Source organism: Gymnoscopelus braueri (assembly GCF_963280865.1).
Source record: "Gymnoscopelus braueri genome assembly, chromosome: 23".
Taxonomy (NCBI): Eukaryota; Metazoa; Chordata; class Actinopteri; order Myctophiformes; family Myctophidae; genus Gymnoscopelus; species Gymnoscopelus braueri.
Window position 1 is genome coordinate 26,555,126 of NC_137625.1, and position 24,108 is coordinate 26,579,233.

General features: G+C 41.7%; 1 protein-coding gene across 7 annotated transcripts in view; it reads right to left on the minus strand.

The window, feature by feature from the left end:
* The window catches only part of sbf1 (SET binding factor 1), an 86,354-nt gene that overhangs the window by 56,287 nt on the left and 5,959 nt on the right, over positions 1 to 24,108 (minus strand). For 4 of the 7 annotated variants that reach the window (XM_080421772.1, XM_080421771.1, XM_080421770.1 and 1 more), the window contains exons 2-5: positions 5,731 to 5,816; positions 2,945 to 3,082; positions 2,398 to 2,523; positions 1,565 to 1,675 (exon numbers count right to left, since the gene is read on the minus strand). In XM_080421772.1, coding sequence (XP_080277898.1) covers positions 1,565 to 1,675; positions 2,398 to 2,523; positions 2,945 to 3,082; positions 5,731 to 5,816 — 461 coding nt within the window. Of the gene's footprint in view, positions 1 to 474; positions 553 to 1,564; positions 1,676 to 2,397; positions 2,524 to 2,944; positions 3,083 to 5,730; positions 5,817 to 24,108 lie in introns of all 7 variants that reach the window. The other 3 variants (XM_080421767.1, XM_080421768.1, XM_080421766.1) reach the window with 1 other exon arrangement.

Sequence of the window (24,108 nt, forward strand, 5' to 3'; positions counted from 1 at the left end):
GTGTGCGTGTGTGTGCGTGTGCGCGTGTGTGTGCGTGCGGTTTGTGCACATGCGAGTAATAACTGCGCTAAGATACCCAGTAAGAGCTGAAACCAGTTATGTCCATGACAAACAACACAGAAAGAGAGAGAGGGAGAACAGTAAACAAATCTGTATGGTGGAAATGATTCATGTGGTCATGAGAAAAGTTGTTAAGGCAGCAAACACACACACACACACACACACACACACACACACACACACACACACACACGCACGCACGCACGCACGCACGCACGCACACATAGCTGTACGAAGAAACCACTGAGCGCCATCAATCACCGAGATTTGTAATGATTGCGGAAAAAAAAAAAAAAAAAAAAACCTGCATTCCTTAAAAGAAATCAACTGTACAGTCTTATTTGATCAACAACACAATAACAAAGAAGCTGGGCGCTGATTGGTGGAAGGAAGCTGTCGGAATGGAAGGTTTACCTGGAGACAGCCCAGGAGCCAGTCACAGGCCAGGGCCTGAGGAACCATGTCTAAACTACAACCTGGGGACTCATTTATCTGCAACACACAGGAAGCAGCGTATAGTATGGGGGGTACATTTAATTGTCACACAATAGGTACAGAATCAGGGAGGTCAAAACAAACCTAGTACAGCAAGGTAAAAAAAATAAAAAAAAAGGATCAGAAAATTGAATATGGTGGATTTTTTAACTGAACAAGAAACAGAAAAAGACAAATGTGTGTATTCGTGGTGGCAATTTTATGCTGAAATGCCTATTCTACAGTGCATAGTAAATATTTATTGTAGAGCATAGCTGACATAGCTGTGCATTATCTTGCCCCATGGGGACATAGACAGTGCTATGAAGGATTTATGTCATTTCCAAACACCAGTTCTGGAGGCCCATAATCCATTAACTGCCTGAATAATACATGCACACAAAAATACAACACACACACGGTTAAACATGCACTTATGCATGGATGTTAAAAAAAAAAGCACGTTTGCTGTGCGCACACATCCATACACAAGATGTATAGATGTGTGCATGCATACATGTGCAAACACACACACACACACACACGGTTCAGAGGGGGCGAAAAGCCATCCAATCAGCAGCGCAAACCTTTCTCTGAAAAAAGAAAAGAAAACAGATGCTGTCTTGCGACACTAGCCATCAGTACTGGCTCTCCATTCTATAAGCAGCTCAGCTAGTGGACAAACCAAGCTCCAAACAAGCATATCATAAACTAAACTGTGTACTGTAAGTCGTACTAGTAGGCATTATACGCGTGTACACGCGCGTGTGTGTGTGTGTGTGCGCGCGTGTGTGTGTGTGCGTGCGTGTGTGTGTGTGTGTGTGTGTGTGTGACATACTCACAGTATGTGCTATACATTTTCCAATATTTTCCAACAACTATATTAAACTTCAAGGTTTCTGTATGTGTGTGTGTGTGTGTGTGTGTGTGTGTGTGTGTGTGTGTGTGTGTGTGTGTGTGTGTGTGTGTGTGTGTGTGTGTGTGTGTCTAAGAGAGAGAGAGTGCACGTGGGAAAGCCGGCCATGTTTACCTGAGAGCCTCCAGCGATGGGGATAACACAGGTGAGGAGATTTCCGATGACTGTTTCTAAGGGGACAGACAGCTTGTCCACGTGGACGGTGTAGATGAGCCCCAGACAGTTCTGTTGCAACACAGAGGACGCTACATTCAGAAGACAACAACAACAACAACAACTAAACATACACACCGCAGGGCCTATGAGTGCTAAAGGGTGCAGACCAGTGGTGGAAAAAGTACTCAAATGTTTTACTTAAGTAAAAGTATCAATACTGCAATGTAGAAGACTGTTACAAGTAAAAGTCCAGAATTCAAAATGTACTTGTGTAAATGTACAAAAGTATCAAAATGCACTTAAAGTACCAAAAGTAAAAGTACTAAAATGTTTGAAAATAGCAGATCTACAAGCTCACAATGCGTCGCGATGCGACGCGTTGTGAGCTTGTAGATGGGCTATTTTCAAATAGCCCATGCATAAAATATGGCTAAAGTGGTTAATGTATGTTTTATAATGTAATACTTTATATCTGCAAAGTAAATAAAGTTTTAAAATAAATGCAGTGGAGTAAAAGTACAATATTTGGATCCGAGATGTAGTGGAGTAGAAGTAAAAGTATTGGAAATTGGAAATACTCAAGTAAAGTACAAATACCTCAACATTTTACTACTCAAGTAAAGTACAAATACCTAAAAATAAAAGTAAATGTACTTAATTACTTCCCACCACTGCATGCAGACAAACCTAAACACATGCATTCTATTCAGGCCACGGAAATCATATCAGGAATAAGGCCAGCAAAAAGAATCAGGAATAATGCCAGCAAAAAAGTGTGTGTGTCGACGTACCCTGAAGACCTCTGTGTGGTCTAACTGGGAGACCAGCACCAGACTCTTGGGGGCAAAGACCTTGGCTGGATGTAGAAACCCTGGTTCTTCATCTTCATCTACTTCGCTGGTCTCAGCCTTCTGCAGCTACAAACAAACACATGAGACGTTACACAGCTACAAACACGAAACGTTACACAGCAATCGTAGCAGTGGGGCTGCAACGATTCATCGATTGAAGTGATTCAAATTGATTCCTAAATGAGTTGCAAACTAATTTAATAATCGATAAAAATCTGCAACGTATTGCGGGAGTTTTTCAAGTTTCAGTGCAAGACTTTTCAATGCAACACATGTCTTAAGCGTATAATCCTTATTTGTGATGAATAGACTGACTGACAGTACAAACACATAGTGATGTTCTACACAGAATAGCATTTTGTTTTTTGTTGCTTTCAGACCAATATGAAATAGGACTTTAGACCATGATAGCAGGACATGCTGTCATTGTGTGATGCTGTGGATAAAAGCCGGCCATCGCTGTCCAAGTCCTGCATGAGCGTCTCACCTGAGGGTTGTCCAGGCCCTCCCAGAAGGTGAAGCAGGCACAGTAGTGACGCTCCGAGTTGATGTCGGTCAGAACGGACACGAAGAACGAGGGAGGCAGTCGCTCAGGGACCAGCTGCCACCCGTTGGGCTGACAGAACTGTGAGAGACGGAGACAACACAGGGTAGTGTTAGAAGAATGGACAAAGAAAAGAGGACTATTAAAACACTTAAGCCCTATATACTTCATTGCACACTCAGTGGTGTAAAGTAACTAAGTACATTTACTCAAGTACTGTACTTAACTCATTCACTGCCACTGACGTAAAAAACGTAATTTGTCCCGTTTACCAATCCTGCCACTGACGTAAAAAACGTAATTTTTTTTTTAGTTTTTTTTTCAAATTTGACCCAAAGACCAAGGAGATATGATTGTTTAAAGATCTACACTCCCATCCACTTCCTTGTTAACTTAAAACTTAAAAATTCTGTATCTCGGCTCCTGAGTACTTTTTTTTTTAAATGAAAAATCTCTGGCAGTGGGCAAACGCGGCCAGCAATAATTGTGGCAGTGAATGAGTTAAGTACAATTTTGAGGTACTTTTACTTTACCGGAGTATTTCCCAATTGTCTATACTTTTACTTCTACTTCACTACATTTCAGAGGCAAATATTGTACTTTTACTCCACTACAATTATTTGCAAACTTGAGTTACTAGTTACTTTGCAGATATAAATATACTACATTATAAAACATACATTAACCACTTCAGCCCTATTTTATACCGAGGCTATTTGAAAATAGCCGATCTACAAGCTCACAACGTGTTGCATCGCGACGCGTTGTGAGCTTGTAGATCTGCTATTTTCAAACATTTTAGTACTTTTACTTTTGGTACTTTTGAAGTACATTTTGATACCAATACTCTTGTACTTTTCAATGTTTTAAAAATGTTAGAAAATAATAGCCCAAAATAAGGATGCCAGGTTCAAAGTGCTTAATAGTATTCTGTCACATGTGAGTGACTCATGATGCAGCCAGGGCTGGGCCGTCATTAAGGTAACAAACGGTACTGGAAACTTTCCATCAGCTTTCACCATGCGCTGCAGACATCAACCACACAACTGATCAAAGTGAATAGGAAAATACCAGATGTGGTTTTAAAAAAATTAATTATTTAACCCATTAAGACCAGGAAACGCATCTGTGTGTCATTTTTAGATTTCTTTGGGCTATTCAAAAATAGCAGATCTACAAGCTCCATAGCTTGTTATTATCGTGGAAAATGTGTGCAAATCTTTGAATATAATATATATTTTTAAAGCAAACGTTTGTAACTCAAATCTTTTCTTCTGCGAATTCTACAAATGTCTTCTAAATTCTAAAAGTTTTCTGAAAAACGTATGTCGCTATATGAGTGGTTCTCAAACTTTTCCACGTCAAAGACCCCCAAAATGATATGTATTTGGCCGCGGACCCCATCTCAAAATATGTTGTTCCAGGGACCCCCCCAGAAGCACAGGTCGGAGTAAATTTTTTTCGTTATTCAAAGATTTCCACAAACTTTCCACGATTTTTCAAAAAATAGCAGATCGCGCTCGCACTCGGTGCCGCGCTATGAGCTTGTAGATCTGCTATTTTTGAATAGCCCAACGAAATCTAAAAATTACACACAGATGCGTTACCGGTCTGAATGGGTTACGGTACAGTATGTAATTGCCAAATAGTTGCACTTGTAAAACATTCTTTCTGAACAATGGCTTGCTGTATAATTTATAAGATATATAAGATAACACAAATCCATTTGTATATAGGCCTAGTCTCAATGTAAAAGGAAGAATTTGCAGTATGTAACCCTCAAATATTTACTCTTGGCACACAAAGGAATGATCCATCAATACTGGCACATTGTTAACTTCCACTGTAAGTGAACAAAATGACAAAATGTCAACATTAACAGTGGGCTGTGGTGAGATTGTGATCATGATTTGATGCTCATTACTTCACACGCACACACACTGGCACACAATTTTTTTCAATGTATTTTTCAACAATGTTTTGTGCAAATCTTTGAATATGTATTTTTTCAAAGCGAACATTTGTAAAATATTTTGTTCCCAGGACCCCCCAGAAGCAAAGATTTCAGTTACAAATGTTTGCTTTAAAAATATATATATTCAAAAATATGCTCACATTTTCACGATTACATTTTTTTTGCAGATCTACAAGCTTGTAGTGCCGCACTATGAGCTTGTAGATCTGCTATTTTTGAATAGCCAAAAAGGGAAAACATTTGGCCAAAACCATTCATTACGTGGGACTGTCTGTCATTCAGAAAAATATGACGATATTAGGGGTGTGCCGATACACTAATTTCATGAAACGATACGATACGATATTGGGCTCACGAAATCGATACGATACGATATATGGCACTTTTTTATTATGAAAATATATGGGGGGGGGGGTGAAGCAAATGCAAACAAATATTTCTGTTTTGCATTATTCAGACAAGCAAACTTGTAGCTTTTCAGCTACAATAGCCGTTTTGAATCCAAATAGGGCAATAGTGTGACACCTGACCCGAAGAAAAAAAAACATCACCCTTTTCACCTCGGGGCTGTTTGCATGCCTGAAATTATTATGATTGTTTAAAAAATAAATAAAAAAGATATTTTTTCCCCCCAAAACGATACATATCGTCACGAAAACGTATCGAGATATATCGCGGGACGATATATCGGCACACCCCTAGACGATATGGAGACGTACTATCGACTATCGCTTGAGTGTGCTGTTGTACTTACTAGCTCTATGCCTTGTGGGAAAGGGTTGTCCTCCCAGTCTTTCTCAGGAAACCGCTGGAGAATGCGACCTTGACCCTCACTGCCCCCTGCAGAGAGAGAGAGAGAGAGAGAGAGAGAGAGAGGGATGGAAGAGAGAAATGGAGGGGAAAAGGTCAGGTCACGGTTTGATTTTTTTTTTGATATTCGTGTTCATGTCATTGTTTTATGAGTGCGCACACGCACACGCGCACACACATTTTGATGAGCAGCTGGCCAGGGAAGGCAAGTGGCTTTGAGCCAAAATAAAGATGACAGAAATTAGGTCAATAGACAATAAGTCAAAACTGAACGTGTTGAACAATGACTTTTAGCCACAAGCAGCACCTTAACTTCAGTGAGACTGAGATTTTAACCCACTCAATCGTGGAACGCATCTGTGTCATTTTAGATTTGAGCCTATAGCCATTATTTCATACTTTGGCTATTCAAAAGCTCATAGCGCGGCACCAAGTGCCGCGCTACGAGCTTGTAGATCTGCTATTTTTGAAAAATCATGAAAATTGGTGCAAATCTTTGAATATATATATTTTTTTAAGCAAACATTTCTAACTCAAATCTTTGCTTCTGGGCAGTCCCTGGAACAAAAATATTTTACAAATATTCGCTTTAAAAAAATACACGTTCAAAGATTGTGCACAACATTTTCAAGATTTTTCAAAAACAGCAGACCTAAAAGCTCGTAGCACGACGGCACTCGCTATGAGCTTGTAGATCTGCTATTTTTGAACAGCCAAAGAAATCTAAAAATGACACAAGACGCGTTCCCGGAGGCGTGATGGAAACGCAGGTAAGGCAAAACAACTGGGATGATGATGGCACATCATGGGCCGCCGGCTGAGAAAAAGGGCATTCTGGAGAAAAAAAGGGCATTCTTCCGAGGTTTACCATCTGCATATTTCAGCGTCAGGGAAACGACTCCATATATTCCTCTTCCTATTGGCTGGGGCCGGTGCTTGCCCCCCCCCACACCCCTCCAGTGTTGGCCCGATGTCCTGCTCATCGCTAACGGCACAATGACAAAGGCCTACTTATGTAACCACCCCTACAAGTCTCCCTTTCAGGGGCGGCCTCGCACTGTCTGAAGGCCTGCTGCTGGCTGCCTTGATAAACACCAATTCACTCTATGCACAGAGGGTTCACTTTATAACCCCTTAATACAAAAGGAACAAAATGCACCATAAAAAACCTCCTCCGAGCAGAAAGAAATATTATCCCATGCTACATAAAGGGCGAGGCCGAGACCGTTGGGTCTGAATGCTGCGTCAGAAAAGAACGACAATGCTGGCCTCCGGCCTTTAACACATTCAATCCCGGGAACGCGTCGGTGTCATTTTAGATTTCTTTGGGCTATTCAAAAAAAAAAAATCAGCTATTTTTGGAGGGAAAAAAATCATGAAAATGTGTGCAAATCTTTGACAATTTATATACATTTTTTAATTCAAATCTTTGCTTCTGGGGATCCCTGGAACAAAATATTTCAAGATGAGGGGGTCCGCGGACAAATACATATTATTTGGGGTGGTCCTTGACATGAAAGAAGTTTGAGAACCACTGATATTATAGCAACATAAGTTTTTTCCCCAAAAAGACTGTTAGGATTTAGAAGACATTTATAGAATCCCCAGAAGCAACGATTTGAGTAAAAAATGTTTGCTTAAAAAAAACAATTATATTCAAAGATTTGCACAAACGATTTTTGGCAGATCTACAAGCTGCTACAAGCTTGTAGATCTGCTATTTTTTGAACAGCCCAAAGTATTAAATAATGGCTATATATCAAAAAAAATCTAAAATGACACAGTATATGCGTTCCCGGATTGAAAGGGTTAAACCCGCGGAACCGAAAGCATGAGTGCAGACAACACAGGCACAATACACACACAGGAAAGTAGGCCAGGTCCCAACACACACACGGGGAAACACCAAATCATCCACTCTCCCCAAAGAGCTGATGCCATTTTGCGTCCTTTTCTCCTCCTCTCTCCTCCCTATTCGTTGCTTTTCAGTGACTGACTCATAAAGACACAGAGGTCCATTTCTCTGGGCCTGAGCTGCTCCTCCTCATTCCTGAAACCTGACCCATTCAGAGAAGTTCTGCTGTCAATAGTAAACAGTATAAACACACATGAACACAACCAGTGGGTGGAAAAAGTACTCAAATGTTTTACTTTAAGTAAAAAGTAGCAATACTGCAATGTAGAAGTACTCTGTTACAAGTAAAAGTCCGGAATTCTAAATTTACTTGAGTAAAAGTACAAAAGTATTGGTATCAAAATGTACTTAAAGTACCAAAAGTAAAAGTACTAAAATGTTTGAAAATAGCCGATCTACAAGCTCACAACGCGTCGCGATGCGACGCGTTGTGAGCCTTGATAAACACCAATGATAAACACCAATTCACTCTATGCACAGAGGGTTCACTTTATAACCCCTTAATACAAAAGGAACAAAATGCACCATAAAAAACCTCCTCCGAGCAGAAAGAAATATTATCCCATGCTACATAAAGGGCGAGGCCGAGACCGTTGGGTCTGAATGCTGCGTCAGAAAAGAACGACAATGCTGGCCTCCGGCCTTTAACACATTCAATCCCGGGAACGCGTCGGTGTCATTTTAGATTTCTTTGGGCTATTCAAAAAAAAAAAATCAGCTATTTTTGGAGGGAAAAAAATCATGAAAATGTGTGCAAATCTTTGACAATTTATATACATTTTTTAATTCAAATCTTTGCTTCTGGGGATCCCTGGAACAAAATATTTCAAGATGAGGGGGTCCGCGGACAAATACATATTATTTGGGGTGGTCCTTGACATGAAAGAAGTTTGAGAACCACTGATATTATAGCAACATAAGTTTTTTCCCCAAAAAGACTGTTAGGATTTAGAAGACATTTATAGAATCCCCAGAAGCAACGATTTGAGTAAAAAATGTTTGCTTAAAAAAAACAATTATATTCAAAGATTTGCACAAACGATTTTTGGCAGATCTACAAGCTGCTACAAGCTTGTAGATCTGCTATTTTTTGAACAGCCCAAAGTATTAAATAATGGCTATATATCAAAAAAAATCTAAAATGACACAGTATATGCGTTCCCGGATTGAAAGGGTTAAACCCGCGGAACCGAAAGCATGAGTGCAGACAACACAGGCACAATACACACACAGGAAAGTAGGCCAGGTCCCAACACACACACGGGGAAACACCAAATCATCCACTCTCCCCAAAGAGCTGATGCCATTTTGCGTCCTTTTCTCCTCCTCTCTCCTCCCTATTCGTTGCTTTTCAGTGACTGACTCATAAAGACACAGAGGTCCATTTCTCTGGGCCTGAGCTGCTCCTCCTCATTCCTGAAACCTGACCCATTCAGAGAAGTTCTGCTGTCAATAGTAAACAGTATAAACACACATGAACACAACCAGTGGGTGGAAAAAGTACTCAAATGTTTTACTTTAAGTAAAAAGTAGCAATACTGCAATGTAGAAGTACTCTGTTACAAGTAAAAGTCCGGAATTCTAAATTTACTTGAGTAAAAGTACAAAAGTATTGGTATCAAAATGTACTTAAAGTACCAAAAGTAAAAGTACTAAAATGTTTGAAAATAGCCGATCTACAAGCTCACAACGCGTCGCGATGCGACGCGTTGTGAGCTTGTAGATCGGCTATTTTCAAATATCCTAGGTATAAAATAGGGCTAAAGTGGTTCATGTATGTTTTATAATGTAATAATTTATATCTAAAAAGTAACTAGTAACTAAAGTTTTCAAATAATTGTAGTGGAGTAAAAGTACAATAATTGCCTCCGAGATGTAGTGGAGTAGAAGTAAAAGTATTGACAATTGGAAATACTCCAGTAAAGTAAAAACCTCAAAATCGTACTGAAGTACAGTACTTGAGTAAATGTACTTAGTTACTTTACACCACTGAACACAACACACACATCGATGAAACACAGAACAGGAATACAGGACTGTCACACAGTTAGACTTTTAGCAACAGGCCTGGAACATATGAATGAACCCCCCGATCACAATAACATTGCACTACTAGCGGGGTTTCCCATAGACCATATTCCCACGGCGGCCATATTGGAATTTAACATTGAAAGTGCCGCCACCCGGGGTGGCTACTTTCATTGACTTCATAGAAACATGGCCACCGTGTGAATATGGTCTATTGTTCTTCAGGCCAGGCAACCTTAGCGAGAACCGTCGACCGCCTCAGGTGAGAAATTACAGCAAAATTTATATCTTAACGTTAGGCCTGGACCGCTGGCGTAGCGGTCCAGGCCTAACGTTAAGATATCAAGAGCACCTATAGGCTTAGTGTAGCCTGACAGCGAGTCGTGGGTTTGAGTCCCGTTCCCGACGTCCTTTGCTGCATGCAACTCCCCATCTCTCTCTCCCTGTTTCCTGTCATCCTACTGTCCTGCCAGTAAAGGCATAAAAGGCCAAAAATAAATCTTAAAAAAACATATCTTGCCGTTTCATTTGGATGAAACGGTTTTAAAGTTGAAAACAAGATTCAACCGTCTTTAATGTTATTACTGTAGCTAATGTTTCTCATGTAAATGAGTGGACCTGCATTGTGAAATATGGGTTTGACTGAAGGAACAAGTATTATAATAAAAAAAGCAGTAAAATGGCTGATTAAAATAGATATTTGTAGCTTTTGTACCTGACATTCCTGATTATTTATTATACCTGCCTGGAAATGTGTGTTGTTGTTTTTGTGGTGTTTTTTGGGGCATTTCTGCCTTTAATTGATAGTGTACAGTGGAGATGGACAGGAAACAGGGAGAGATGGATGGGGAGAGACATGCAGTAAAGATAGTCGGGAATGGGACTCGAACCAGCGATGCACTTTCAGGCTACATTAGAGCCCAAGTACCCGGCTAGGCCAGCGGTCCTGGGCCAGAAATGTTTTTAATCCAAAGGAGTGTCCTTTTGTTTTCATGCCAGCTCCAGAATCTGAGCCATGTCAGCCACAGTAAACTACTTTTCTGCTCTTAATAAAAAAAACACATACGTTTTGTGCAGAAATGCAGGGCTACAGTCAAGAGGAACAAAACTAGCCACTAACTATACGAGGTCAAAGCAACCGGTCCTGGAAACAAAAGCCAGTCAAATATTTGTCTTCACTGTGAAAGGGAGTAACTGGGGAGCCACACCCCTTTTGTTGTGACGCTGCGGAGCATGTGACCGTGCCACGCCCCTGTGTTTACACTGTGTGAGTCACTTCTACAGTTCACCAGTCCTGCTGGGACTGACCGTGTGTCACCGAGGGTTACAGGTGATGAAGTCATAAAAAAGCCGACCACTGCCTGGATAAAAACATGTGTTTTTTTAACCCATTAAGAGCGGGAAAGTATCTGTGTAATTTTTTTATTTCTTTGGCAATTCAAAAAGCTTGTAGATCTGCTATTTTTGAAAAATCGTGAACATTTGTGCAAATTTTTTGAATAGCCAAAGTATAAAATAATGGTTATAGCCTAAATATAAGATGATATGCATGCATACATTTGTTATAGATAGTGTTCTGTTGACCGGCACTGGGTGTGTCTTTCAGACACATGCAATGACACACACTCGCACACAGTGTGTGGCACGCCTGTTGCCGGCACGGATACGCCAGTGGTGATTGGGTAAGGCGGGGATAAGCCGGGTACTTTACCATGCTGTGTACACAGGCAGGCTGCAGGACAGCTGCAACTAAAGGGGGCGTGTCCCCTTCAAGTATAAATGAAAGCCTCGCTGCTGGGAAAAAGTGTACTGTGGCTCACAGGCCAAGGGCCAATGAATGTGTCTGATAAGCACCAAATTCCCACTCTATCTCCCAGCATCTATTACACACACAGATAAACTCTCTCTCTCACTCTCTCTCTGCAACAATTTCCCTGCATAGTACACCAACGCTTATAACTAACCAAGCTCTCTTTTTCCTAAGCAATTAGCAGAATTTAGCACAACTACACCATACCCGTGGGGAGATATTTTGGTGCATAAGACATGCACGCAAGTGTAACAGGGTTTGGACTTTGTCTAACATCTTGTCTGTCTCCTAAAAAGTAAACCAATCACAGCTCATGCTACATCCATGATGGCACAAGACATGAAGAAGAGATACCTGGTGAAAGTCCATGTAAGAAAATAATAATGATCAGAGAATCTCTTAAGTTACGCCAGCACTGCATTGCAACGTTGCAGTATTTATTATAAAGAAAATCACAATTTCTATTTGGCCAAATGAGGCATACTGCCTGGAGACCGTCACCACTTACCACAAGCAACCAGCCTCTATTCACCCCTTAACACTGCATTGATTAGTTTTTTTACAAAATGCAGACATTGTGTCACATACTATTTGCCTGCACTCAGAAATGTCTGAGTTTGCTCCAGTGCCGTCTTCCTTCATATCTACAAGTTCTGCTCCTGAGAACCTGAGATGCACCGGACCAGCTTGAACTTGGCTTGTGGCGCGGTGGAACTCCATTGTTCCCGCACACGTAGTAACTCACTATCAATAGCCACTGCTTTAGAAGTAGACTATATGTCTTGTGTTCTTAGCCGTGAAGCTTCCCATTTTATAAACTACCTTTCACATCCAATTTAGTCCAAAGCATTTAGTTTAATACAAAACTAATGAATATGTGTGGAGTATGATGTGTATTTCTCCTGTCTGTGTGCATCCTGCTCTGCAGTGTTATGTTGCTCAGTGTAAAACCTGACATTCTGCAATCACTCAGGCTATGCAGTTCTGGGACGCATGCTGGATTCTCTGAGGGACTGCAGGAGGAACAGAGCGTCACGTCCTGCTCCAACATTCCACTTCCACTCTAGGATTCCTCACTTCAACATATCCCTGCTGGGACTCAGCAATACAGAACTAACAGCCTCTCAAAACCTCCATTAAAAGATCGCAACAAATGCACATGACCACACACGTGCACGGACACACACACTGTAGGTACGCACATGAACATGCGCAGGCACACACACCTACGTACGGATCTCTCTCTCTCTCTCTCTCTCTCTCTCTCTCTCTCTCTCTCTCTCACACACACACACACACAGTGAAGTTCAGGGGATGCTTTTAGTGTGTGGATGGATGGTGGTAATGGTTCCTACTGTTCGTCTGTGGGGATTTGACTGCTTTTAGAGCGAACACAACCTCAGTACTGGTTGGTTGGCTGCCTGCTAGTACCATAAATAAAGACTAAGCATATGGAGGGAGTGTCCCGTCCACCCTGAGATTAGGAGGTCAGGGTTCGATTCCCTGGGCCGGGTCATACCACCAAAGACTATAAAAATGGGACCCAATGCCTCCCTGCTTGGCACCCAGCATCAAGGGTTGGATTGGGGGGTAAGTCCCTGAGACATATAAGTGTCATGTCCAGGAGGTGTACTCGTACATCATGGCTAGTACTCACGCTACAGAAACAGGAGATAGGCTCCTGCCCTGTAGGCCAAATACGGAGGTGTGCAAAACCAAAGTAAGAATTGCAATGACTTCAGGGCAGCAACTCAGAGGTTATATACTGGCACAGTGCTTGTACAGGGTTAACCTGGCCTGAAGGTTCCGATTCTACAAATGTCTTCTAAATCCCAACAGTATTCTGAAAAAAAGGATGTTTCTATGTCAGTGGTGCTCAAACTTTTTCATGTCAAGGACCCCCAAAATTATATGTAGCCTATTTGGCCGCCGACCCCCATCTCAAAATATGTTGTTCCAGGGACCCCCAGAAGTAAAGATTTGAGTTAAAAATGTTCGCTTTAAAACAATATATTCAAAGATTTGCACACATTTTCACGATTTTTCAAAAATAGCCAAAGTGTAAAACAATGCTTTTTAGCTCAAATCTAAAAGTGACACACATGCGTTCCCGGCCTTAAAGGGTAAGACCACTTTGGTAGAGGTTTGGGTTGTGTAGTTACCTTGCCATGATGTAACTCCAAAGGTGGGCAAGAAATCAAAAATAATTGCTCCATTGATTAGAAATTGATAATTCAAAAATATGCTCCTCATTGACTTACATTGTACGGTAAAACAGCTCTCAAAGTCACTCTTTTAGCACATAAATGAACACAAACAAAGCTGATTCAGACAATATAGAGCATCACCAAACCCAGTACTGTTTGTTTTTTTAATAAAAATGTCAACTTCCTGTTGATTTTACTATTTGAAGATCTGGATCCGGATCCGCGGATCCAGTCCAGGTTTTCTACTTATTAAAAATGGTAAAATCAACAGGAAGTTGACATTTTTATATTAAAAAAAAACAGTACTGGGTTTGGTGATGTTCTATATTGTCTGAATCAACTTTGTTTGCGTTCGTTTACATGCTAAAATAGTGACTTTGAGAGCTGTTTTACCATACAATGTAAGTCAATGGGGAGCATATTTTGAATTATCAATTTCTAATCAATGGAGCAATTTTGTTTTTTTTCTTGCCCACCTTTGGAGTTACATCATGGCAAGGTAACTACACAACCCAAACCTCTACCAAAGTGGTCTTGCCCTTTAAAGGGTTAATATACTCAACATCACCAAGCAGTGGTAGGACAGCTGGCATCATGCCAACTAGAGCAAGCACAATTCAAATAGACATGGCAAGTGGAAATGTCAACTATGAGGAAAATGTTGACTTTTAGCCCCTGAGCATTTGAAAACGTTGAGAGGGTGTGATTTTGGGAGTAGTTTAGTTTGATTCTGCGACAGCATCATGAATCATACATTTTCTCAAGACACTGTAATAGGCAGTGTGTCAGCACTGAATAATGCTTCAGTCTCTTCATGTTCAGCTATTAGGAGGGTTGAGGGCAAAGGTTTCTGTTAGCCGGTACATGCCGGCCAGTGGCCGATTAAAACCGTAATTGACTGTTGATATATATAATATTGTTGGCCACTGTGGCTGTGACTATTATTAGAATTATTATTAGTATAATTAGGATATTAGTAGTAGCTAGTAATTCAACATTACAACCATTAAAATCATATTTGAAAGTTTTTTTATGAGCATACATACATTGACTGGCAAATCATTAGTGTGGTTTCATACCAGAGAGCCTGCTGCCTTACTTTGCGCTGCAGTAATCTCATCATAGATCAGCCTAAATCACACACAGCACTTTATGGCCAGCCAAAATTTTAAAAAGCCCAGCGGAAAACCTGGTTGAGTGTCTTGGGGACAAAAGTGACTGCTGAGACCCATTCTTACAGCCATTATTAGACAGGCTTTGTTGCTGTCTGATCAGGGAAATCCAAAATCCAACATTCTTGTTCTTGTTGACATCTATCTCAGTGGTTCTCAACCAGTGGTCCGGGGACCACTAGTGGTCCTTGGGGGGTTTTCAGGGGGTCCCGAGCGAAATTAGTTAACACAATCATTTTAGCCACTTATCTTTGGCTATTCAAAAATAGCAGATATACAAGCTCATAGCGCGGCACCGAGTGCCGCGCTATGAGCTTGTAGATCTGCTATTTTTGAAAAATCGTGAAATTTGTGCAAATCTTTGAACATATATATTTTTTAACATTTAACATTTGTAACTCAAATCTTTGCTTCTTGGGGTCCCTGGCACAAAACATGTTCAGATGGGGGTCCGCGGCCAAATGTATATCAATTTAGGGGTCCTCGGCATGAAAAAGGTTGAAAACCACTGATCTATCTGATTGGGTAGGTAAGCATTAACAATGTGTGTTTATTGTTTTCACCTGAACACAAACAAAATTGTCTGTATGTTTTTAAAGCCATCAAGGGGACTGGGTTCAATACAGACGTAGAACATTTGGACATTCTTCTCAACTAGAGTCACCCACTACTGCAATGGTTCTCAAAGTGGGGTCCGGGGACCTCCAGGGGTCCTCGGGGGGGTACCAAGGGGTCCCCGGAAAAATGTGTTATTACAGCATCACAATGATTTTAACCACTTTATCCATTTATACGTTGGCTATTCAAAAATACCAGATCTACAAGCTCACAGCGCGTCACTTTGTTCCGTGCTGCGAGCTTGTACATCTGCTACCCGTTTCCAGTCACGGGTAAGGTGATTTACCACCTAAATTCTTCTAAAAATGCTTTTACATCATCATACCCTTATTGTTCTATAGGCCTAGTGGCCTACGGTAACTGTTACTTTCTGAATGTACTTAGGTATTTTGTTGTATTAAATAATATTGTGTTACTGGATTGAAGATACTAGGCCACCTGCCCATGGACCACAGATTAAAATGAGCTCATTAGCTAACACTGGCACATTCATATGGATGTGGAAACAGAAATGTTGATTAATGTGCATTGTCCTAGACAGACAGACAGACAGACAGACAGACAAATAGATACAGGAACTCGCCATCCAACCCTAACTTTAAGCCTACAGTATGTGAAGTGAAACTCTAAGCAGGTGAAGCACTCACAATGGAAAACCTCAGGTTACAATGTAGCCATAGCAGATCTTTGCGTGAAGGTAACAGAAAGGGGATGCTGGAAGTTTGATAAAGAATAACACTTTCATTGCAGATACTAAAGGCCAGACCGCACCTTGCAACTCTTTGCAACATGCAACTACTTGCAACTACTTGCAACTACTTGCAACCACTATCCCCAATCTGACCTTAAAACTGTTTTGTTGCAAGGAGTTGCGACTAGTGGCATTAGTGCGGTGTGGCCTTATGATATAGTGTGTCTTTGCTCTACAAGAGGGATTCATCATGAAGGCGGCAGCAGCAATCAGCATTCAGCATAGCCTCTAACTAAAATGTTAGTGTATGTATGGTCATTATCTTGCAAATGTCTGACATTATAGTGTCAAAGCACACATTGTTACCATAAGGAACCATAACTAAAGCAATTTCAATGCTGTCACAAATTGTTAGGGCTCAGTAAATAAAGCAATAAATACATGGAAAGTCTAGGTTTGTCGATGATGGGACTCAATGGGAATCAAACTTGGGTCACAACTCACAAAGAGCATACGGCCAGTGGACTAACTGGCTGCGCCACCAGGCACCCCAATAGTTATTCATCCTTACAGAACTCCATTTGTAAAGTGGCACTCCAAGACAGTAAAAGACTGAATTAGAACAACTCATGACTAGGTCAGTCCTGGCACAAGACTGTTGCTTTTTCCTTAAAAAAACAATTCAAAGACATTCACCATGTGAAGATATTAATTTGAAGTTATCCGACCTTCACGCAGTTCAGAAAGAGCATTTTAGCTCAGGCATCGTTCATTTGATTCGGTATTTGCCGGTGGGACGTATGCAGCAGCAGCGCAGTGCATGATGTTTCCATACAGCATGAAGTCGAATACAAACACGCTCGCCCCGGGTTAAATCCGACGACCTCGGAACGGTCGTCACCAGTTATTCCTAAGGGTAACCTCAGTAACACTATGCCAAAACCTAACCTTATTCCTAAACTTAACCTCAGTAAAAACTATGCCTAACACTTAAACGTATTCAGTTAAACGAATACAAGAAACGCTAGGGGCGAGTGGTCCGCGAAACAAAATGGGGCGAGCCTTCTGGTTATCCATGAGTCAGGTTGATAAATGTTTCATCAACCTGTCATTGTCTGTTATCATACAGACTAAATTGTGACATCAAATCCGTTGTGCAATGAGGGCTAGAGATATGGAATCAGATCTATCACAATCGGTTCTGCCTCAAAATTTAATTGATGTCCATTTTAAATTTGGTTAATGCAGCAACAGTCCTGGCACATATTGCACACACATTACTGCAACTAACTAGCATTGAGATTGGCAGGTCAAAGATCTGGCATTAGATCTGGCAAACAATGATGACAATGACAATGTTGCCATTTGAACAGGTGAGAGATTTTGTGTGTGCATGTGATTCTGCAACATTTGACAATGCACTGTGACTGATATGTGTCGAGTTGCCTAATCCTTTAAATCTTTTTATGTCAAAGTTCAGATATGGGAAATACTGTCGGTAAATGGAAAGATAGCATATCTTCAGAGTGAAGACATTTTTTTTTTACTGAAAGGGAAAGCGTGTCTGAGAATAAGTGTTTGATCACCATGACCTTTGACAGAAATTCTGTCTATATATGTTCATTGATGAGGAAAAACCCCAGCATGAAACACGTGAAGTGAAACTGAGCAGGCAGGCGTGCTCCTCACCTGCTCACAGTTTCACTTCACACAGTGTCGTCCAGTGTCTGCTCCTCTCTCCTCCAGAGAGGACTATGGTAGTACTGGTGAAAAACACAGGTCCTGTGAAGAAATCCACAAAGGGACACAAATGGTTGTGAAGTGAAGAACTCAACTTCACAAACATCACCTTAGGCTTAGGACTCTGTTCTTCCCCTCCGTGCACGTTCCCGGCGCCACGGTTACAACTTCATCCTAGGGGAAACACTGCTATGGGATGTACTCTGTTGTGTTAGCTCTTGGCGCTATCAACGGTTAGCATGTTGTCTACTCATTGATACCACGAAGCAGAGCGTGGGGTCCGCCAAGCATTCGCTAGGGGTCCGCGACGACATACAGCAGAGCGTCGGGTCCGCGGACCAAAACCTTCTCTCTGTGAATCACAACGTGATACCGTATATCTACGTAGTGATATTAGTCTGGCCATGCCAGGCTAGCACTGTGTGTGTGTGTGTGTGTGTGTGTGTGTGTGTGTGTGTTGTAACTGTCTGTCACAGCTAGGCAGACATGAACTCATAGGAACACACGTCTTGCCCATAAATAACTAACAATTTGCAAATACTTTCGGTGCGCACATCCCCGGGTATGGACTAGTTATTATTATTATTATTATTATTATTATTATTACAAGTACGCAAGACTAGGCATTCGGGAATGATAAAATATGTATTAGGGACAAATAGAAACAATAAATATCAGTCTGCAGGCTGGAAAGGTGTCTGATATAACTCTACTCTGGTCAAAGATCTCTCCCTATCCCTCCCTATACGCACACTACAATGTAATGAACAGAGTTACGCTACTTTAAGTTGCATCAAAGTTGGACACTCTGTCTCTGTGTAACAATGTATAACAAATATATACACACACTGTGTAACAAATATTTCACCTTTCTCTTAGTTATGACATTGCTCTTAAGTATTTTGTTGCCTTGCTGTCTAACACACTCTCTCTCTCTTGCAATAACCCATGATCTCTAACCCAGCAAAAACATGCCTGATTTTGGAAAGTCCTAAACCACCGTTTACCAATGTTTTGACAGATACTTCGTCAAAAACTGCAATTCAAATCAATTTGAGAAACTTTGATTAAAGTTTCAATTAGAGAACATTTAACTTACAAATGAACACAAAATAACTTTGATAGATACAAAATAAACACTGAACACTGAACTGTATTTCATTTAACGTTCACACGTGAATTCATGTCTAGAAATGAATACCGTTAGTTACATTGTTAGTAAATAAATAAACATAAACTGTCGGCATAGGCAGTAAAATGACATTTAAGTTTAACATCCACCCACCCAATGATATGAACGTAAACAGTGGGTGACTTTCATATGTAGGCACTGGGCTCAGACAGGTCTGTTTCAAGCCCACTGCTTTCCAATGAGACATAGCTGACTGCCCTCACATTGCCCTGGCAGAGGTTCAACCACGCTGTGTTCGAGCAGCAAGTCAAAAAAATACCTCAGCACTCAGCGAAGGCAGGTAGCGTGCAGCCTACGAGTCCAGCACATGCGATTAAATATCAGCTGCAGCTGATTGTGATGCAAGACAAGGGTTTTTCCATAGCCTCCCCTACGAGCCTGAAGTATGACTGGTATGTGAATTGAGACTGAATTGCTGTTATCAGCACTCGAGTGCTCCAGCCTGTAGCAGTGTTGATTTCGTCGACTAAAACTATGACTAAATATATTGTTAATTTCGTCAACAAATAAAAACTAGACTAAAATGTTAGGGAGGGACTAGTGGAGTAGAGATCCAATAGAACTAAAAGACAAGGCATTTTATGCTTGGTTGCGCTCGAGTGTTGCGCTATGAAAATAGCAGATCTACAAGCTCACAACGCGTCGCTCTGCGACGCGTTGTGAGCTTGTAGATCTGCTATTTTCAGCATGCAACCAAGTGTAAAATCAGCCATTATGACGCCATCAAGGCACCGCCTAAATACATTTTAGTCGACTAAATCAACTGTAGATTTAGTCGACTATAATCTTATGGTATTTAGTCGACTAAAACTAGACTAACAGTAAAACATTTCAGATGACTAAAATATGACTAAAACGAGATGGAATTTGATTCAAAAGACTATGACTAAAACTGAATCAAAATTTGCTGTCAAAATCAACACTACTGCTGTGTAACAATGGATGGGAAAGAGGGGGAAAAAAGGCTTCGGCATGGTGATGGAAGAGAGGAGGAGGAGGAGAAGAAGAGAGGAAAAGGGGAATTGTGCGTCTCACAGAAGTGGTGTGTGGTCCTGTGCTGAGCTCACCCTAGCACCTGACATGGTGAACTACTACCAGACCAAACCGAACTGAACCGAACCAGGCCGCTCTGCTCTGGAAAGACCTGTGCCCACAGATCATGTGATTTTGAATGATCTGTGGGCACAGAGTGTGTGTGTGTGTGTGACTGTGCGTGTGCGTGTGCGTGTGTGTGTGTGTGTGTGTGTGTGTGTGTGCATGCATCACGCCGCTTGTGACAGTACCACACGACCACCGCTTCTTGTTTGCAAGCCTCCAGACCACAGTGACACGATGACAAACTGTTTCCAGGGTTACAGCTATAGGACAAGTGAACACTAAAGCTGCTCGTGTGTGACTGACTCTGTGTGTGTGTGTGTGTGTGTGTGTGTGTGTGTGTGTGTGTGTGTGTGTGTGTGTGTGTGTGTGTGTGTGTCCTTTGTGCACACCGCACAGCCAGAGAATGAGGACGAGCAATCGGTCTCAGGCGAGCTTACACGAGGTGAGGCCTCGGTGTACATGACAATGACATCACCTCTGCTCCGCCTCCACGTCTTTTACACACATTACTTTATGCATAGTTCAACAATGAGTGACGTTTCCAGAGGGATTTGGGGAATGGATGTGTGATCATAATCAGGGCTAATGTTAAGCTTTAGGGTTTGAACACACATGCATAAACACATACATGCATAAATACAAACACAATTGCAGCTCGCTGAAAGAATGCATGTTGGAACACTGCAGCCTTTCTGAACGTGCGTAGTCAAAAAGCTATGATCAGCACGTACACACACACACACACACACACACACACACACACACACACACACACACACACACACACACACACACACACACACACACACACCTACTACTATGATATCATATTCAGCATGAACACCACACCCACGGACAAACAGTGGTGTCTCCGTTGCACACTCTGGCACACAGCTTGTGTTCTTTAAAACACACAGGGAAGGGTTGCAGTGTAATATGGATGAGGGTGAGTCATTGTCTGTGATTAAAACCAGCGAAGCGGCCCCAGACCATGGCCCCTCCTTGGGTCAGATCCAACACAACATATCACCCAGCGGACGACAAACACCAGAGAGCTGCTGAATGCATCAATACACAACACCTGACATTTAGATTTACCTGCATATGGTGTCAGTCAGAGCACAGTCTAAATAATAGGTTATTTCCTCCACATAAACTAAAAGAGTAAATGCATGTTAAAAAGCCGTCTGGCCAATCCGAGCCGGTATTTGGGACTCAAATAGTGGGTGAATAAAAGGCTCCATCTGGCAACCCATCGTCGCCCTGGTGATCGTGAGGGACATTTTCTTTTGCACAAAAGCTCTTCAGCAAACTCACATCCTTCCTGCAAAAACCACCCCTCTCCCTGAACCCCCATAACAAAAACCCAGGCTTTCCAGGAGAGGAAATCGCCTGAGAGAGAGAGCGACAAAGCAAAGCAGACAGAGTCAGGGCCCTCGCTCAAAAAAATGTGTTCTTGTTTAACAAAAGGTAGTCATCATTATCCAGCTGTGACAGGCTGATGATTACGCTGCCTCTGTCGTTTTGTTCGCTCACTTCCTTTATGGTTGAGTGTCTATGCCACTTATTGCCGTTCTATTTTCATCGCACTCGCTCCACACTGATTCTATAGCTGCGGTGACTCCTTAGACCACGAGATGCCATTAACTTCGCAGTCACTCTTGTCATAGTCCGAGTGAAACGGAGATAACCGTAAAATGAACAAAGTAACAAACAGTTAAAGTACAGCAGCTCTGCCTTGTTAGTACTGGCTCTGTGACAGTGCCAACAGCCAACACACAGATACAAACACAGAGCCATACTTCCTTCCACATTATGGTTGGATTTGTGGTCCAGGTAGGGCATAGTATGGCGTTCCTATTACCATGGCGAAAAAGCAAAGTATACACATACGTGAACTGAACTGCAAAAGACAGGGAGCACAGCTTTCTCTACAATATCTTTAGTCAATCAGTGTAACCACTTTAAATCTGGCGTCTCTATTCTGGGCATGTCAAAACAAAAAAAGCAGCCTGATAACACCTTGGCCCGTGTGTGTCAAGACAAAACCCAGTAGTTCCTGTATTGTGACCTTACAACACACAACATCACAGTCAGTCAACACGGCATTTTTTAACATTTCTTGATTGCAGAAGCTCTGGACCTAACGCAGACAATTTAGGCATTTGGCCAACATACTCTTTTGAGATTTGAGATTCCACCCCCCCCACCCCCCAGCTGGCTGTCACTGTAGTAGTAGCAGTCAGCAGCAGCAGAGGAGAGCAGCCCTGAGTCAATATCACTCTCGGCTGTGGGTTAGATATCAGCACAAATGCATACAGAAGGGACAGGATCCTCCGTCTGATGGATCAATGTTATGTTTCCTCCAGGATTCCCATTGAACTGGTGACAGTCACATGAACAGCAAAGCATACAGCCCGTCAATGTCAGGCTGTAGGCTTTGCTCCTGATGTGTCAGGCTGACACCACAGACTTTGTTGAGGCTTGTGCCACTTGAGCAGCTCAGAGAGATAAGAGGCCTGCACTGGTGTGGTGACAAAGGCAGAAATCACAGAACTATGTTAAGTATTCAGTAAGGGGATGCTCTCGGAAAGTTATTGCAGATGAACCACAAGGCTGCCATCTTTTTGTACCGCCGATAAGGCAACAGACATGAAGATGCATCCTTGTGACAAGCAACTCCTGGCAGTCTTCAGAAAGCAGAATACAAGCAAGCCCTTGGGACTGCAGGATCAACAACAACACTGCTAGTAGCAGTACAAGAATATGAAGCACAGCCACGAATGCATGCAAAGTGATCAGTCCAACTCCCTGTAACATCCGACATGACATAGCACTACTTATTGTGCATTCTGAGAAAACAAACAAACATTTGCCAAATAAATTAAAAACTCTATATCAATACAGCATCGTGACACAAAATATTGCAATACTCAAGTCAAGTGTAATGATATTTTCTTACACCCCGACTAATAACTGCAGAAAAATGCGATAGATCCAAAATGGATCTTTCATCATCTTGACCCTTTGCTACAACTTTTTAATGATTTCACTCTGGTAGATTTGTCTGGTTTCCAGGCTAATTACCATAACACCATACCAAGCGCCTCTCAACCAAACATCCCTCATCTTCTCTGCGTTATCAAGCTCCTTGGACACTGCACACACAGCAACATCTTCAGTGTTGATGTAACTCAAGAGTCTAAAATGGAGCCAAATGGACATTTACTGTGCACATAATGATAATCCCAGTCCTACTGTGTTCAGTTAGAAATTAACCCAATTGATTCTCTCTACATTCATCACCTTCAAAAAAAAGGTCAAAAGGTTGTATCGCCATGGTGACAAAAGTGTCTGTTTCATAGGTACCCTGCAACTCGTCAATGGAGGGGTGAGGGGTGAAATCAATGGCCAATGATATTGCACACTGCAAATGCAATATCACAAATGGAGGTAGTAAATGCGTCATAGGCTGTCTCTTGCCACCGGCATGTTGATCCATAATATGAACCTTAGCCCATTCAATCCGGGGGATGCAGCTCATAGCGCGGCACCAAGTGCCGCACTATGAGCTTGTAGATCTGCTATTTTTGAAAAATCGTTAAAATATCTTTGAATATATATATTTTTATATATATACAAGCGAAGATTAACTCAAATCTTTGCTTCTAGGGCCCCCCCCCTTGAAGCAAAGATTTGAGTTACAAATCTTCACTAGATCTGCTATTTTTGAATAGCCAAAGAAATCTAAAAATGACACACAAGATGCGTTCCCGGTCTTAATGGGTTAAGAAGACCTCTAGTCTGGATGGAGCAAGCATGGTATGCCTGGATGGCCTATTCAGACACCT